Source organism: Saccostrea cucullata, unplaced genomic scaffold (assembly GCF_032062105.1).
Source record: "Saccostrea cucullata isolate Sc308-1 unplaced genomic scaffold, CSIRO_AGI_Scuc_v1 ctg105, whole genome shotgun sequence".
Taxonomy (NCBI): Eukaryota; Metazoa; Mollusca; class Bivalvia; order Ostreida; family Ostreidae; genus Saccostrea; species Saccostrea cuccullata.
The window spans coordinates 572,793-588,583 of record NW_026919155.1 but is presented as its reverse complement, the minus strand read 5'-3'; the positions used below and the strand labels follow the sequence as shown (position 1 = coordinate 588,583).

At 35.9% G+C, this 15,791-nt stretch overlaps 1 protein-coding gene across 3 annotated transcripts in view; it reads left to right on the top strand.

Annotated features, from left to right (window-relative positions):
* Nucleotides 1–15,791, top strand: part of LOC134280849 (ATP-dependent RNA helicase A-like) — a 309,572-nt gene that overhangs the window by 287,606 nt on the left and 6,175 nt on the right. For all 3 annotated transcript variants that reach the window (XM_062763303.1, XM_062763298.1, XM_062763308.1), the window contains 17 exons: nucleotides 1,485–1,531; nucleotides 1,662–1,798; nucleotides 1,929–2,018; nucleotides 6,363–6,527; nucleotides 6,969–7,046; nucleotides 7,157–7,276; nucleotides 7,386–7,599; nucleotides 7,696–7,778; nucleotides 8,008–8,164; nucleotides 8,431–8,537; nucleotides 8,636–8,734; nucleotides 8,848–8,962; nucleotides 9,069–9,163; nucleotides 9,707–9,780; nucleotides 9,985–10,137; nucleotides 10,273–10,433; nucleotides 11,792–11,903. In XM_062763303.1, coding sequence (XP_062619287.1) covers nucleotides 1,485–1,531; nucleotides 1,662–1,798; nucleotides 1,929–2,018; nucleotides 6,363–6,527; nucleotides 6,969–7,046; nucleotides 7,157–7,276; nucleotides 7,386–7,599; nucleotides 7,696–7,778; nucleotides 8,008–8,164; nucleotides 8,431–8,537; nucleotides 8,636–8,734; nucleotides 8,848–8,962; nucleotides 9,069–9,163; nucleotides 9,707–9,780; nucleotides 9,985–10,137; nucleotides 10,273–10,433; nucleotides 11,792–11,903 — 2,007 coding nt within the window. The remainder of the gene's footprint in view (nucleotides 1–1,484; nucleotides 1,532–1,661; nucleotides 1,799–1,928; nucleotides 2,019–6,362; nucleotides 6,528–6,968; nucleotides 7,047–7,156; nucleotides 7,277–7,385; nucleotides 7,600–7,695; nucleotides 7,779–8,007; nucleotides 8,165–8,430; nucleotides 8,538–8,635; nucleotides 8,735–8,847; nucleotides 8,963–9,068; nucleotides 9,164–9,706; nucleotides 9,781–9,984; nucleotides 10,138–10,272; nucleotides 10,434–11,791; nucleotides 11,904–15,791) is intronic.

Here is a 15,791-nt window from a genome sequence, read left to right as displayed (position 1 = left end):
TTTTTTAAAATAGTTTTATAATTTATAAAAATATCGAGATACGTATAGTATCGTGCCAGTATATCGAGATACGTATCGTATCGCAAGATCTGTGTATCGTCCCACCCCTAGTAATGTAGAATCCTTGTCTGGAGCATATTTTCTTTCCCTTTGACCAAATCTGGCTAATATCAAGAATGTAATAGGCAAAAACTGAAATATGTACCATGTCTTTGAACCAAACTTTTATGCAGATTTTTACATAAAATTCTTCTTTATAATGTACTCTAACTATTCTGCCCTTTAACTGGTACTGCTAACTTGATCTTGATCGAAGTTTCCAAGTCTAAGATCAAAACCAAAACATGTAAAAAAAAAAATCTTCTCCAGAAAATGTATTTTCTCTCTCCTTCTTCCATCAAGGATCTAGCTGCAGATCTGTAGCTCTCCGAAAAAATATATATTGATAGACCGGAGAGCTACAGTGCCACCCATTGAAAAAACTGTATATTTATTGCGCACAAAAAAGTGCGCTCGGTTCTCGGGTTATTTCTCCATGTTTTTAAAACTGTAATCTCAAAATATTACTAACCCTGTGTTCCTAACATATTATTTGACTCTTTCCACAACAAAACATTCCTCATAATTGTTGTTAATGGTCCTCTTGGTCATGATATTGCAATCATCGAACATTTCGCTTATTTATACTGCCATTTTGGTATCAAAGATAATTCGGTCCAATATGCTTCGTTCAGATGTCAACTACGAGAGTACTTGATAGAGGAGAGAGGAATTTTTTGAAATCTTCCATTTTTTGCAACTGAGGTAAGAATTTGGAAGAATTAATCAAGAACCTAACGCACTTTTTTGTGCGCAATAAATATACAGTTTTTTCAATGGGTGGCACTGTAGCTCTCTGGTCTATCAATATATATTTTTTTCGGAGAGCTACAGATCTGCAGCTATCATGGATCATGCCTCACATAAAGGGGGCCTTGTATTTAGGATGTACATTGCACCAAGGTCAGTGTGAAATCAAACCTGGAATATACCTGGTACATATTCTGCCAATAAAGAAGTTTATCCATTCACATTTCACTCTGAGTATCTTGGAAGAAGTGTTTGCATTGTTTGAACAAAGTCAAAGGTCATCATTAAAACAGATTTCCATGTATACTTCAATATGTTTGGGAATAAAAATTTGAATTTTGAATAATTTGAAAACTTTCACAAGTCCCCATTACCATTATGTTTAGATTATGTTGAAATTATGTTGAAAGTAAGGCTCTTTAAGAAAGTCCTATAGAACTAAATGGTTTTGAAATTTTGAAAAACTATGTTTTTGATACAGTATTTTTGGCAAAATATCAGATATCTCTTCTTAAAGCCTATTACAGATTTTAGAATAGCGCAAAGCTGATAATGTTCAAATGTACGAGATAGATGGACTCACTGACAGCCATTTAAAACATATATCAATAATTTTTTTAATTTTATATTTTCAGGAGCTTTATTGCTGAAATGAAGTTTTTCGTGAATAAGATTCGTCAGAGTAAGTTAATTTGAAGAATTAATCTTTTATTATATACATAGGAAAAACTCTTCAATATTCATTAACTACTTAGTTCTTACTTAAACTACATGAATTTACTGAATGATACATAGTCTTTCAACATTTTTAGATATTCACGCTAGAGAACATGGTTCCAATAAGCAGGTAGCATCCAAGTCGTGTGCGTTATCCTTGGTGCGTCAGCTATTCCACATGGGGGTCATTGAATCCTTCACGGGTCAAACCAAGAAAAAGGATCAAGACAAAGTAAGATTTAATCTCTAGATTATTGATTCTCTGTTTACATTGATAATTTACCCGTAGATCATCCATTTGTCAATTGGATACAGAAATCGTCATTGTTTATATAAATGGGTGATTTTTTTTTGCGTGACAGTTGGAGTTGTATGAAGTTTCCGTTCATCCTGAAGCTCTAGGTCAAGTGGACAAGGCTCTGCAGGAATGGCAGATTGACTTTGTGCCACAGGTAGGTCAATATACAGAAATTGGAACTAAGGGTAGATTTGTACTTACTAGTATTGATAGAGTTTATAACAGCAAAGTTTATTTTTTAGCTCACCTGATCTGAAGGCTCAAGTGAGCTTTTCTGATCACATTTTGTCCGGCGTCCGTCTTTGTCTGTCCCGTCGTCTGTCGTCTGTCTGTCTGTCTGTCTGTAAACTTTTCACATTTTTGACTTCTTCTCAAGAACCGCTGGGCCAATTTCAATCAAACTTGGCACAAAGTATCCTTGGGTGAAGGGGATTCAAGTTTGTTCAAATGAAGGGCCACGCCCTTTTCCAAGGGGAGATAATTATGAATTAGAGAAAAATTAATGGCATTTTTAAAAAATCTTCTTAAACACCCAATTTTATGTTAACGCCCCCAAAATCTACCTGATTCAAGATCAATAATTTACCGCCTGTCAATCATAAATAAAACAATAGCTTCTGATTTGATTGACAGGTCAGCTACCTGTGCTTCTTGATGATCTGAGTTTGCCATGTTTTGAAAACAATTACCTGGTCACGCGTCAAACTCTTTCATGTACCCGCATAGTATACACGCGGGTTAGAAAACTCCAATATGTTTGAATTTTATTTCAAAAAATAATTGAAAGACATTGACATTATCAAATATTTCTTTTCTATCTTCACTGCTGTTTGTTACTTGTAAGTGTAATATCGTCCACGTTATCTGTAGAAAATAGACCGCGTCCACAGAAACCGGCTCTATTTGCCGTAATTGGAAGTCCGACGATTTAAAATATTTTTTTAAGAAATGGGATATAAGAAAAATATTCAGAACTAATAAACAGCATAGCAAAGTTTTAAAAAGATGTTTTATTTTGTACTATGGCTAAAATCCGCACGATGTTGTACAGAAATTGATATGTCAGAATAAATGCTCGAATTTCCTCGCGTCTGTATATACGTTATGAAAATGTGAAGATAATAGTGATCGATTCTAAAATAAAATTTTGTTAACACACGAAGAATAAAAAATATGGAATATTTTGGACAACATTGTTGGCCAGGGAAAAAAAAACATTCCGATCGCGGTACATGTATGCATGTTCACATGCACGACGGATAGGTGGATTAATAATTTTTTTTATTTCAATATTCAGACTTTTTTAACCAAGTGATTTCTTTTATTGAAGATTAAAAAAGATAAATATTATTGATTTGTAGTTTTTACTCGTGATTTTTTCTTTTATGTAAGGAAGACATTTTCTAAAACGATAAACATGTATCTTATTATTTTTTTCCTTCAAAACATTACCATGACTACTATGAAAGCGTTAAATTTACAAATAAATTTCACACGAAAATAATTATTTTACGTAGTTTAACTCAAAACCAGACACAAAACACGTAATGATGACCCCGATTACCAAACACAGACTTCCTGTGTAATGCTTCGTATACACAGATTTTTGACATCTTGGGTATTGGGGGTCTCCAGGTAAATAACACCACTGTTACTTCGACCACTCCCCCTCCTCAGGTAACCGTACGGTAAAAAAATTGGGTCTTTAAGAACCACTGGGCCAGGAAAGATGGAACTCTTGTGGAATCATCCAGGTAGTGTAGATTCAAGTTTGTTCAAATCATGACCCCCGGGGCTAGGGTGGGGCCAAAATGGCCGACCCAAGTTTTACATAGGAATATATAGGAAAAATCTTTAAAAATCTTCTTCTCCAGAACCAGTGGGCCAGGAAAGATGAAACTCATGTGGAATCATCTTCAGGTAATGTAGATTCAAGTTTGTTCAAATCATGACCCCCGGGGCTAGGGTGGGGCCAAAATGGCCGACCCAAGTTTTACATAGGAATATATAGGAAAAATCTTTAAAAATCTTCTTCTCAAGAACCAGTGGGCCTGGAAAGATGAAACTCATGTGGAATCAGCCTCAGGTAGTGTAGATTCAAGTTTGTTCAAATCATGACACCAGGGGCTAGGGTGGGGCCAAAATGGCCGACCCAAGTTTTACATAGGAATATATAGGAAAAATCTTTAAAAATCTTCTTCTCAAGAACCAGTGGGCCAGGAAAGATGGAACTCATGTGGAATCATCCTCAGGTAGTGTAGATTCAAGTTTGTCCAAATCATGACCCCCGGGGCTAGGGTGGGGCCAAAATGGCCAAAGTTTTACATAGGAATATATAGGAAAAATCTTTAAAAATCTTCTTCTCCAGAACCAGTGGGCCAGGAAAGATGGAACTCATGTGGAATCATCTTCAGGTAATGTAGATTCAAGTTTGTTCAAGTCATGACCCCCGGGGCTAGGGTGGGGCCAAAATGGCCGACCCAAGTTTTACATAGGAATATATAGGAAAAATCTTTAAAAATCTTCTTCTCAAGAACCAGTGGGCCTGGAAAGATGAAACTCATGTGGAATCATCCTCAGGTAGTGTAGATTCAAGTTTGTTCAAATCATGACACCCGGGGCTAGGGTGGGGCCAAAATGGCCGACCCAAGTTTTACATAGAAATATATAGGAAAAATCTTTAAAAATCTTCTTCTCAAGAACCAGTGGGCCTGGAAAGATGAAACTCATGTGGAATCATCCTCAGGTAGTGTAGATTCAAGTTTGTTCAAATCATGACACCCGGGGCTAGGGTGGGGCCAAAATGGCCGACCCAAGTTTTACATAGGAATATATAGGAAAAATCTTTAAAAATCTTCTTTTCAACAACCAGTGGGTCAGGAAAGACGAAACTCATGTGGAATCATCCTCAGGTAGTGTAGATTCAAGTTTGTTCAAATCATGACCCCCTGGCTAGGGTGGGGCCAAAATGGCCGACCCAGTTTTACATAGGAATATATAGGAAAAATTTTTAAAAATCTTCTTCTCAAGAACCAGTGGGCCTGGAAAGATGAAACTCATGTGGAATCATCCTCAGGTAGTGTAGATTCAAGTTTGTTCAAATCATGACACCCGGGGCTAGGGTGGGGCCAAAATGGCCGACCCAAGTTTTACATAGGAATATATAGGAAAAATCTTTAAAAATCTTCTTTAAGAACCAGTGGGCCAGGAAAGATTTGTAATTTCAGGTAGTGTAGATTCAAGTTTGTTCAAATCAAGTTTTTGGGGCCAAAATGGCCGACCCAAGTTTTACATAGGAATATATAGGAAAAATCTTTAAAAATCTTTTTTATATACCAGTGGGCCAGGAAAAACTCATGTGGAATATCCTCATTGTAGATTCAAGTTTGTTCAAATCATGACCCCCTGGCTAGGGTGGGGCCAAAATGGCCGACCCAGTTTTACATAGGAATATATAGGAAAAATCTTTAAAAATCTTCTTCTCAAGAACCAGTGGGCCAGGAAAGATGAAACTCATGTGGAATCATCCTCAGGTAGTGTAGATTCAAGTTTGTTCAAATCATGACCCCCTGGCTAGGGTGGGGCCAAAATGGCCGATTTTACATAGGAATATATAGGAAAAATCTTTAAAAATCTTCTTCTTAAGAAGCACTGGGCCAGGAAAGATGAAACTCATGTGGAATCATCCTCAGGTAGTGTAGATTAAAATTTGTTCAAATCATGACCCCCGGAGCTAGGGTGGGGCCAAAATGGCCGACCCAAATTTTACATAGGGATATATAGGGAAATCTTTTAAAATCTTCTTTTCAAGTACTTCAAAGCTATGGCTAGTGATATTTATATGGAATCATCCTCAGGTAGTGTAGATTCAAGTTTGTTCAAATGATGAATGCCTGGGGGGGGTTAAATTCAAGCCCGATGTGCTCAGGTGAGCGCTGTGGCCCCTGGGCCTCTTGTTTGTTTTACCTGAATTTCAAAAAAGTGCCAAAAAACCTGTCCTAAATCAGGATTAAGTATTTTGTTCATCTGTCAATTGTACAGAAATTTTTAATGGTTTTAATTTTGCCTGTCAGCAATATAAATACAGACCTGTTTACTCTTACGATTTCGCCGTATTTTGTATGAAGTTTTGGTTCAAAATACGTCTTACGTTTTGCTATTATGAAAATACGGAAATAAGAAATACACTTGGATAGACAGCAAAGTTTTCGTTATTTTTTTTCACGCTTTTTAATCTCTAAAAAAAAAGATTTCAAACAAAGTTATGTCGGTTTTCCAAAAAGTCGTGGTATAAAATGATCAAGTCTACCGCATTTTAGTGATCAGAAAAACAGTTGTTCTCAATTTATATATGAAAAGTTGATTGAAAGTGAAATCTTACTGGGAAATGCCAAATCTCACGGACTAATCTAATAAAAAATACTGAGAGACAATGATATGGGTAAACAGGTCTGTAAATACAAAAAACTACTTAGTTGCCTCCGTTTCTCACCCACAGCCTTCAGACCAGAGTCAGCCCCACTCTCTCCTGACACGAACCACACTGGAAGAGTTTGAGCCGCAGCCCCGTAGAAACACGGCGGGAGTTGTACCCTGGTCTCCACCACAGGCGAACTGGAACCCCTGGTCTGCCTGTAACATTGATGAAGGACCACTGGCTACAGTAAGACTGATAAAACTGTAGATTTATTTCAATTAAACACATTCATTTTCATTTAAAAGTTTATATTTTGTTACCTGTAAATGGTCATCAGCTTCAATCTATATTATGTTTGTGTAAAAAGTGCATCTAATTATTATTTGATTTGATGTTATTCAATATTGCACATTTAAAATACTGTATACAGGGTTATTTTCACCCCGTGTTATTTTCGCCCTTTTGAACTTGTGAACAATTTTGCCCCGTTTTAAATTCGCCCAGTCAAAGCTCTATTTAAGAAATTATGAGGTGTAATTTGAATTCGTCCCATTTTAAATTCGCCCAATCAAGGAGAGGGCTAAAGGGGAGAAAATAAAACGGGGGCGAAAATTTCCCTGTATACAGTATATAGATTTATTAACTTGTATATTATATATAGAGGTTTGTATTTACTTTTTGTTGTAGGCCACCATGCCTCAGATTAGTGAAGATCTGTACAACAACCAGGAACAGTCCCGTGCACATAATGAAAACCTTAAAGCGGTAAAAATAAAGTTTTAATTTTAAATCCTCTACTGCTAATTTTCCTATTAAATAAAGTGAAAAACAGGATTATCAGCTGTTACAGTAACAATAAATGTTGTTTCTCTCAGATGATGGAGGAGCGTGCCATGTTACCAGTATATCAGTCCCACGACCATATCCTGCAAACTATTGAAGAAAATTCTGTTACTTTGATCCGCGGAGAAACAGGATGTGGTAAAACAACTCAGGTAGTAACATTTTTACTATGTTTAATATATAATTAAAATATCATGAATGCTGATTACAGTTCAGACTTACTCATATTTTGTAAATGGCTGTGATGAATGGTTGTTTTAGGTTCCCCAGTACATATTGGATAAGGCCATAGAAATGGGAACAGGAGCAGACTGCAATATTATAATCACCCAACCACGCAGAATCTCAGCTGTTTCTATCGCTGAGCGTGTGGCTCAGGAACGGGGAGAGGATCTAGGAATTAGTGCTGGCTATAGTGTGAGATTTGAGTCTGTATTCCCCAGGTTCTATGGCTCAATACTGTACTGCACTGTGGGTAAGTGATCAGTATCAGAGATGAAGTCCACCTGTTCAAACAGCCTAAACCAATGTAATCTTTTTAATATGATGCAAATTTTTAATGTTTGAAAAGGAACATTACTGAGAAGACTGGAGAATGGTTTGAGGGGAATCTCACATGTGATTGTAGATGAAATCCATGAAAGGGACATTAATGTAAGGAGCATGGAATACTGTAACACATCATAAACACATTCAGGGTACCCCATTATTAAGAAATCAGAGAAACTAAAAGAAATTGCCTGGACTATAGTTAATCAGTACCTTTTTCATCAGAGTATGTTTTAAAACATGTATATTTTACTATGACTGCAGTGGGCAAAAACCAAGAAAAGATGAAGGTCTATTGTGAAAATTCTATTTTAATTTTATTTTTGCTTGACAGACTGACTTCCTTTTGGTGTTGTTGAGGGACATGGTACAGGCGTACCCCCAGCTGAGGGTCTTACTAATGTCTGCCACCGTGGACACCACTTTGTTCTCTGAGTACTTTGGTAACTGTCAAGTGGTGGAAGTATATGGCAGAACTCACCCTGTACAAGGTAGAGTATACTGAAAGTGTTCATTAAAATTCTGAAAAACATTTTGACATATACATTATAAATTAGCAGTTTAATAAACTATATTTGCTCATAAGGTAAATAGTGAATCAAAATATTTATTACATTTTGAAAAAAATCTTATATTCACCTGCAAAACATTAAATATCCTTATTGTACATTATAATATTTCAAAGTGTGCTTTACAAGAAAGAGTTCATTTGACCCTGTTTATGCATGAAATACTAATAGACAATGGTTTCTTACAGAGTATTACTTGGAGGACTGCATACAGATGCTGGGTTTTATTCCACCCCCAAGTGATAAAAAGAAGAAAAAGGACAGAGAGGAAATAGGGGAGGAGGGGGATCAAGAGGTAAGAGCATTGTTAATATTTAGAGTGTACCCTCGCTTTGTCACTATCTACAGTGTATGATAAAGAGATGAAGTAATGCGACAATTCTATTTCTACAGGAGAACTGTAACTTGCTGGTAAACAATGAGTATTCTGAGCAGACAAGACGAGCCATGGCCATGCTGAATGAGAAAGAAATGTCTTTTGAACTGATAGAGGTGTGTAATGTTTATTGTAGCATAATTTTACAACTTTTCAAATCTCGATAGAATGAAAAAAATATGTTATTAAAAATTTGATGTATATATCGTATATTTTGTATGACTTGCAGGCTCTCATCCGATACATTAAAACTCTGAAAATTCCTGGTGCCATTTTGATATTCTTACCTGGATGGAATTTGATTTTTGCTTTGCACAGATACCTTGAAACACATCCAGAGTTTGGTAAGCCCTTTCGTTCTTGTTAAATTAGATAGAAAGTGAGGCTGATATATAATTATGTGCTAGTTATATATTCTGAAATTGAATCATATTTTTGTCCTCCTTAAAGGTGGTCCTATGTACAGAGCCCTGCCCCTCCACTCTCAGATCCCCCGAGAGGATCAGAGACGAGTGTTTGAACCAGTCCCAGAGGGAGTCACAAAGGTACAGCATACATCATATTATGAAAAAAAATTAATCTCATAAAATTCAATGTTTTTTTTTTTTTGTTTAACGATTTGTTCTGTGCTAATTTTATATTATGTATTCACATAATATTATTCCAAATATTTATCTAAAAGTCAATTCATAAAATACTGTAAATTTAGAAGAAATATATTGTTTTTCAATTCCTGTGCTTTTTCTTTTTCAACTGGAATCTGTTGTTTTTGAACTGATGCGGCGGTGCCTGAGAAACTATTGATTAATTTTTTTGGGCGCAGTTTTTCTGTGCTGTTAAATACTGTAGCTTTTGTATCAGATCAAATGAAATTTTATGAGTTTTGTAAAACACAAAAATTTTAGCCAGTCTTGATGTAGACATTAGTAGCTACACAGTACATGTACATTACAGCAGTATATTGATCCTTTATTAGTACAATGAGATGTGGTAACAAGATTACAATATACATGTAAAACAAACTGGTAAATTTTACATTTTCTCATAGTTAAAACATGTAACTACATGAATGTTCATGATTCTTTCAGATTATCCTGTCTACTAATATAGCTGAGACATCAGTCACCATCAATGATGTGGTTTATGTTATTGACTCTTGCAAGTAAGTTAACAGTATTTTATACATTATCATAGCTGAAACAATTTTATTATGAAGATACTGTTTTTTTCAGATACTGTTTTTCATATTTCAACCTCTAACCTTCTATTGTACTTTTTGTAAATTTTTGTACTCCATGGCTTATGTTCTATTGGGTAGTTCATGTGCATGTTAACTTACGTGACTGTATGTTTCATTTATTGTCAGAGCCAAGATGAAGTTGTTTACGTCCCACAACAACATGACAAATTATGCGACAGTGTGGGCCTCAAAAACCAACCTGGAGCAGAGGAGAGGGCGGGCTGGTCGTGTCAGGCCGGGCTTCTGTTTTCATCTTTGTAGTCGAGCTAGGTTTGAAAGGTCAGTCAAATAAAGAGAATTTTATAGTAAAGAAGTAGCACATTTTCTGCATGATAAAGAGAGATAAAATAGGTATTTGTCATTGTAGGGTATTGCATATAAAATTATGAAACTGATTTTTGATTTCTTACTTAGACTGGATCAGCACACCACTCCTGAGATCTTCAGAACTCCACTCCATGAACTGGCCCTTGCTATAAAGCTTTTAAGGCTTGGTCCCATTGGTTCCTTCCTGGCTAAAGCTGTAGAGCCCCCTCCAATTGATGCTGTTATTGAGGCAGAGGCCCTGCTTAAAGGTTAGTACCAGGGTACATGTATTGTACATAAAGTGTGTGGACTGGGTCAAATATACACAGTAGAGATGTACAGAGGTTAATAGACTGTCACTGGATTTAAATACTGCAGTAATTGAAGGAAAACACTCTTAAGGAGAGGAGAAATATTAAGCAGCTTTTTTGAAACCGATTAACACAGTCAATTATGCACCCATCCACCTTTTCCAAAAAAGACTTCCTATAAGAGAAATCTTTGCATCATGGAAATTCTGAAAAATGAAGAAGCATTTAGATATGCTGTTGAAACATTGCTTTTCTGGTTTATCATTTTTCTGGTCAGAGACCAGAAGAGCTTATGCGATAGTAATGCGTCCGGCGTCCGTCCGTCTGTCCGTCTGTCTGTCTGTCTGTCTGTAAACAATTTTCCAAAATGCTACTCCTCCTCCATTTTTAGTGTGATTTTAATATAACTTGGCATACAGGTAGACTACACTAAGATACATAATTCTGTATATCGGTTTTTGATTTCGATGAATGGTGTTGCCGTGGTTACTAAAAATAGAAATTTCTGTGAAATTCTTTCAAAACACTATTCTTCCTACAGTTTTGGTCTGATTTCAATATAACTTGGCACACAAGTAGACTACACTAAGATACATATTTCTGTGTACCAGTTTTTGATTTCGATGAACGGTGTTGCCGTGGTTACTAAAAATAGAAATTTCTGTGAAATTCTTTCAAAACGCTACTCCTCCTACAGTTTTGGTCTGATTTCAATATAACTTGGCACACAAGTAGACTATACTAAGGTACATAATTCTATGTATCGGTTTTTGATTTCGATGAACGGTGTTGCCGTGGTTACTAAAAATAGAAATTTCTGTTAAGTTCTTTCAAAACGCTACTCCTCCTACAGTTTTGGTCTGATTTCAATATAACTTGGCACACAGGTAGACTACACTAAGATGCATAATTCTGTGTATCGGTTTTTGATTTCGATGAATTTGTTGCCGTCGCCCGTGGTAACTAAAAATAGAAATTTCTGTGAAATTCTTTCAAAACACTACTCCTCCTACAGTTTTGGTCTGATTTCAATATAACTTGGCACACAAGTAGACTACACTAAGAACTTAAAGAGACTTAATCAAGGATCATTATTCTATTTATTGCTGTTGTAAAGTTCCAATTTCCAACTGCTTAAGTACTTTTCTCTCCCGTTGCTATAAGTACAAACCAGTAGAGCTTCAGTCTCGACAGAGACTTCTGGTTCTGGTAAATGAAGGAGTGACCAAGAGGAAATATTCATTATCTTTTGTGACTTGTAGAGAAATGTAAAATACAAGTAGATTCAGAAGTTGGAGTATGTTTTTGTTTTACAGAAATGAGAGCACTGGATAGCAATGATGAACTAACTCCCCTTGGAAAGATTTTGGCTCGACTTCCAATTGAACCAAGGCTGGGCAAAATGATCATTTATGGCTGTATATTCTAGTAAGTAGCTATCAAACCAAATTGTAGATTAATAGAAGAATTACATCAATGGCTATAATAATTTTTATTGTAATAACAAGACCAACACTTGGCAAAATGTTTTGCAAAAAGGAATCACCTTGTTCGTCTAGCTGTCTGTCTGTCTGTCTGTCTGTGCAAACGTGTCCGGTCCATATCTTTCTTACGGAGGAACATTAGAATCTACTACTCCACACAAAGATTGCCCATGACATAAGGGTGTGTCATGACCTTGACCCAAGGTCATTTGGGGAAGTTCAAGGTCACTGGAAGAAAAAATTCATAATTTGTGTCCGGTCCATATCTTTCTTATGGATAAACTTGGTATGTTATAATTTCACACAAAGATTGCTCATAACCTAAGGGTGTGTCATGACCTTGACCCAAGGTCATTTGGGGAAGTTCAAGGTCACTGGAAGAAAAAATTTGATAATTCGTGTCCGGTCCATATCTTTCTTATGGATAAACTTGGTAGGTTCTAATTTCACATAAAGATTGCTCATAACCTAAGGGTGTGTCATGATTTTGACCCAAGGTCATTTGGGGAAGTTCAAGGTCACTGGAAGAAAAAATTTGATAATTCGTGTCCGGTCCATATCTTTCTTATGGATAAACTTGGTAGGTTCTAATTTCACACAAAGATTGCTCATAACGTAAGGGTGTGTCAAGACCTTGACCCAAGGTCATATGGGGAAGTTCAAGGTCACTGGAAGAAAAATTTCATAATTCATGTCGGGTCGGTATCGTTCTTATGGATAAACGGATAAACTTGGTAAGTTCTTATTTCAAACAAAGATTCCTCCTGACGTAAGGGTGTGTAATGACCTTGACCCAAGGTCATTTGGGGAAGTTCAAGGTCACTGGAAGAAAAAAATCATAATTTGTGTCAGGTCCATATCTTTCTTATGGATAAACTTGGTAAGTTCTTATTTCACACGAAGATTGCTCAATAACTAAGGATGTGTCATGACCTTGGTTCAAGGTTATTTGGGGAAGTTCAAGGTCACTGGAAGAAAAATTTTATAATTGTGTCCGGTCCATATCTTTCCTTATTATGGAAAAACTTGAATCTACTACTTCACACAAACATTGCTTATGACCTTAGGTTGTGTCATGACTTTGAACCAAGGTCATTTATTCAAGTTCAAGGTCACTGACAGAAAAAGTTCATAATTCGTTTCTGGTCCGTATATTTAGTGACTGTCTAATTTTTTAGCTCACCTCAACGAAGTTGGGGGAGCTTATGTAATACCCTCGGCGTCGGCGTCGGTGTCGGTGTCGGCGTCCCAGGTTAAGTTTTTTGGAGCAGTTTTCTTTTTAACTACTTCTATGTCCTATATGGATTAGACATGCATGGAGGATGGTTCTAGTGTGTTTCATTGCACCATTCAAAGTTTCAGATGCTGCAATTTCAGCAAAGGAATGACCAGGTTAATGTTTTTGGAGCAGGTTAACATTTTTGGTGCAGTTTTTGGTGTAGGTTTCATTTCCAAGAAACTATAAGCCCTATGTTGACCAAACTTGCATGGATGATACATCTAAGGATGCATACTATCGGGCTTGCTTCGGATGCTGAATCTGACCTACATTTTCCGGTTGAGTGAACAAGTTAAAGTTTTTGGTGCAGGTTTCATTTCCAAGTAACTATAGGACCTATGTTGACCAAACTTGCATGGATGATACATCTAAGGATGCATACTATTGGGCTTGCTTCGGATGCTGAATCTGACCTACTTTTCTGGTTGAGTGAACAGGTTAAAGTTTTTGGTGCAGGTTTCATTTCCAAGTAAGGCCAGCATTTTTTTATTTTTAGGTTTACAAACCCGCCGCTCGAGTTTTTGAATTTTCAGAAAAAAAATGAAATTGAGAAAAACAGAATTTTTTCTTTCCGATGTCAAATTTGAGTCGGGATCGAGATTTCAAATTTACAAACTCGTACTTCCGGTTTCAAAATATGCATGATGGCGGGTAACGAAGGTAGATTTGTAAAGTCCATAGCAGCACTAAACCTTGGTTTAATGTAAATATTTATCGATAGGAGTGCCATTCAAAACGTCTCACTCATTCAGGGAACAAATAAAGTGCTGACAACTTTGTTGTACAATGACATGTTGGTGAGATAATGTATCCGTATTCAAAAGTATCTGTCATCTGTCTGTAAATTAATTTCCTCCCACGGGTTTAAAACTGCCCATGGTAGCTCTTGTCAGAGACATTGTTTAAGTTTCTGTTATAGCTTTCAGTCTTAGCATCATTCTTCAGAAAGGGGTTGCTTATGCTTCAGATGTAATGAATAAAACTATGGGAGAGATTAAGTCCATTTGAGGAAGAAATAAACAATTATAATTTTGCCTAAAGAAACAAAATATTTCAAATATTTAAAAACAAGTATATACAAAATTACAAATATATACAGGCAGGTAGTATCTTTTTTGGCTGCCAGAAAAATTATTTTACACTTAATTGAAAAAAATTCCATCCTACTCCCCAATACTCCCTTTCTGTTTTAAGAAAGGAATTATTATTTCAGGTCTCAAGTATATTTAGAACAATTTCAACACATCCATCTAATACATATTAAAAAATTATATTGAATATGAAGATATATGTATATATATGTGTATATTGAAAGAGTTTAAAAAATCTGTTTTTTTTTTTTAATCTGTCCAACATCACAAGATTTATCATTTAAATCACTGGCCCCAACTGGTAAACAATTAAGGGTTCTATTTTCCCCTTTGTAACCCTTATGTGTCCAGTGGCAAGGAGCCTGTTAGGAGAGCATTAAAAAAGAAGCAAAAATTAATATAGAAAAAGTCGATAATGTATCCAAGAAAAATAATTTTATTTTTTTTTTATTTCCTCCTCCTACGGGACTTTTTCATTCTGATGTTCGTAAACCTAAAAATAAAAAAATGCTGGCCTAACTATAAGACCTATGTTGACCAAACTTGCATGGATGATACATCTAAGGATGCATACTATCGGGCTTGCTTCGGATGCTGAATCTGACCTACTTTTCTGGTTGAGTGAACAGGTTAAAGTTTTTGGTGCAGGTCTCATTTCCAAGTAACTATAAGACCTGTGTTGACCAAACTTGCATGGATGATACATCTAAGGATGCATACTACCAGGCTTGCTTCGGATGCTGAATCTGACCTACATTTTCCGGTTGAGTGAATAGGTTAAAGTTAATGCATGATTCATTTCCAAGTATCTATGATTCTTTAATGACCAAACTTGCATGGATAATGCATATAAGGATGCATACTACCAGGCTTGCTTCAGATGCTGAATCTGACCTACTTTTTGTGGATGAGTAAAAATGTTAGTTTTTGATGCATGTTTCATTTCCAATTAACTATGAGCCCTATAATGAGCAAACTTGCATGGACTATAGATCTTAGGATGCAAACTAATGGACTTGCTTCGGATGCTGAATTCGACATGCATTTTTCAGATAATAGACCAGGTAAAAGTTATGGGTGCAAGTCTAATACCAAAAAACTATAAGGCTTACATAACATTGTATAAACCAAACTTGCACAAACGTTGCATCAAGAGATGAAAACTCTCAAATTTGCTTCAGATTCTGGATTTTGATTACATTTTCATGAAGAAGAACTAGTTTAAATTTTTTATGTAGGTCTATTCAAAGTATCAGATCAAAATTGCTTAAATATTTTCATTTTTGGAATGTACACTTTTTGTTGGTTAATTGTGTGACTTTGCCTTACTTAAAGACAACATTCGTTGAGGTGAGCTCTGTAATCTCTGATTACCTATGTTTTATTAGGCTGCGCCTTCGTTTCATTTGTAAAGAATATTATGAACAATTACATTTGCACTAAAATGTTTTAGCATTTCTTC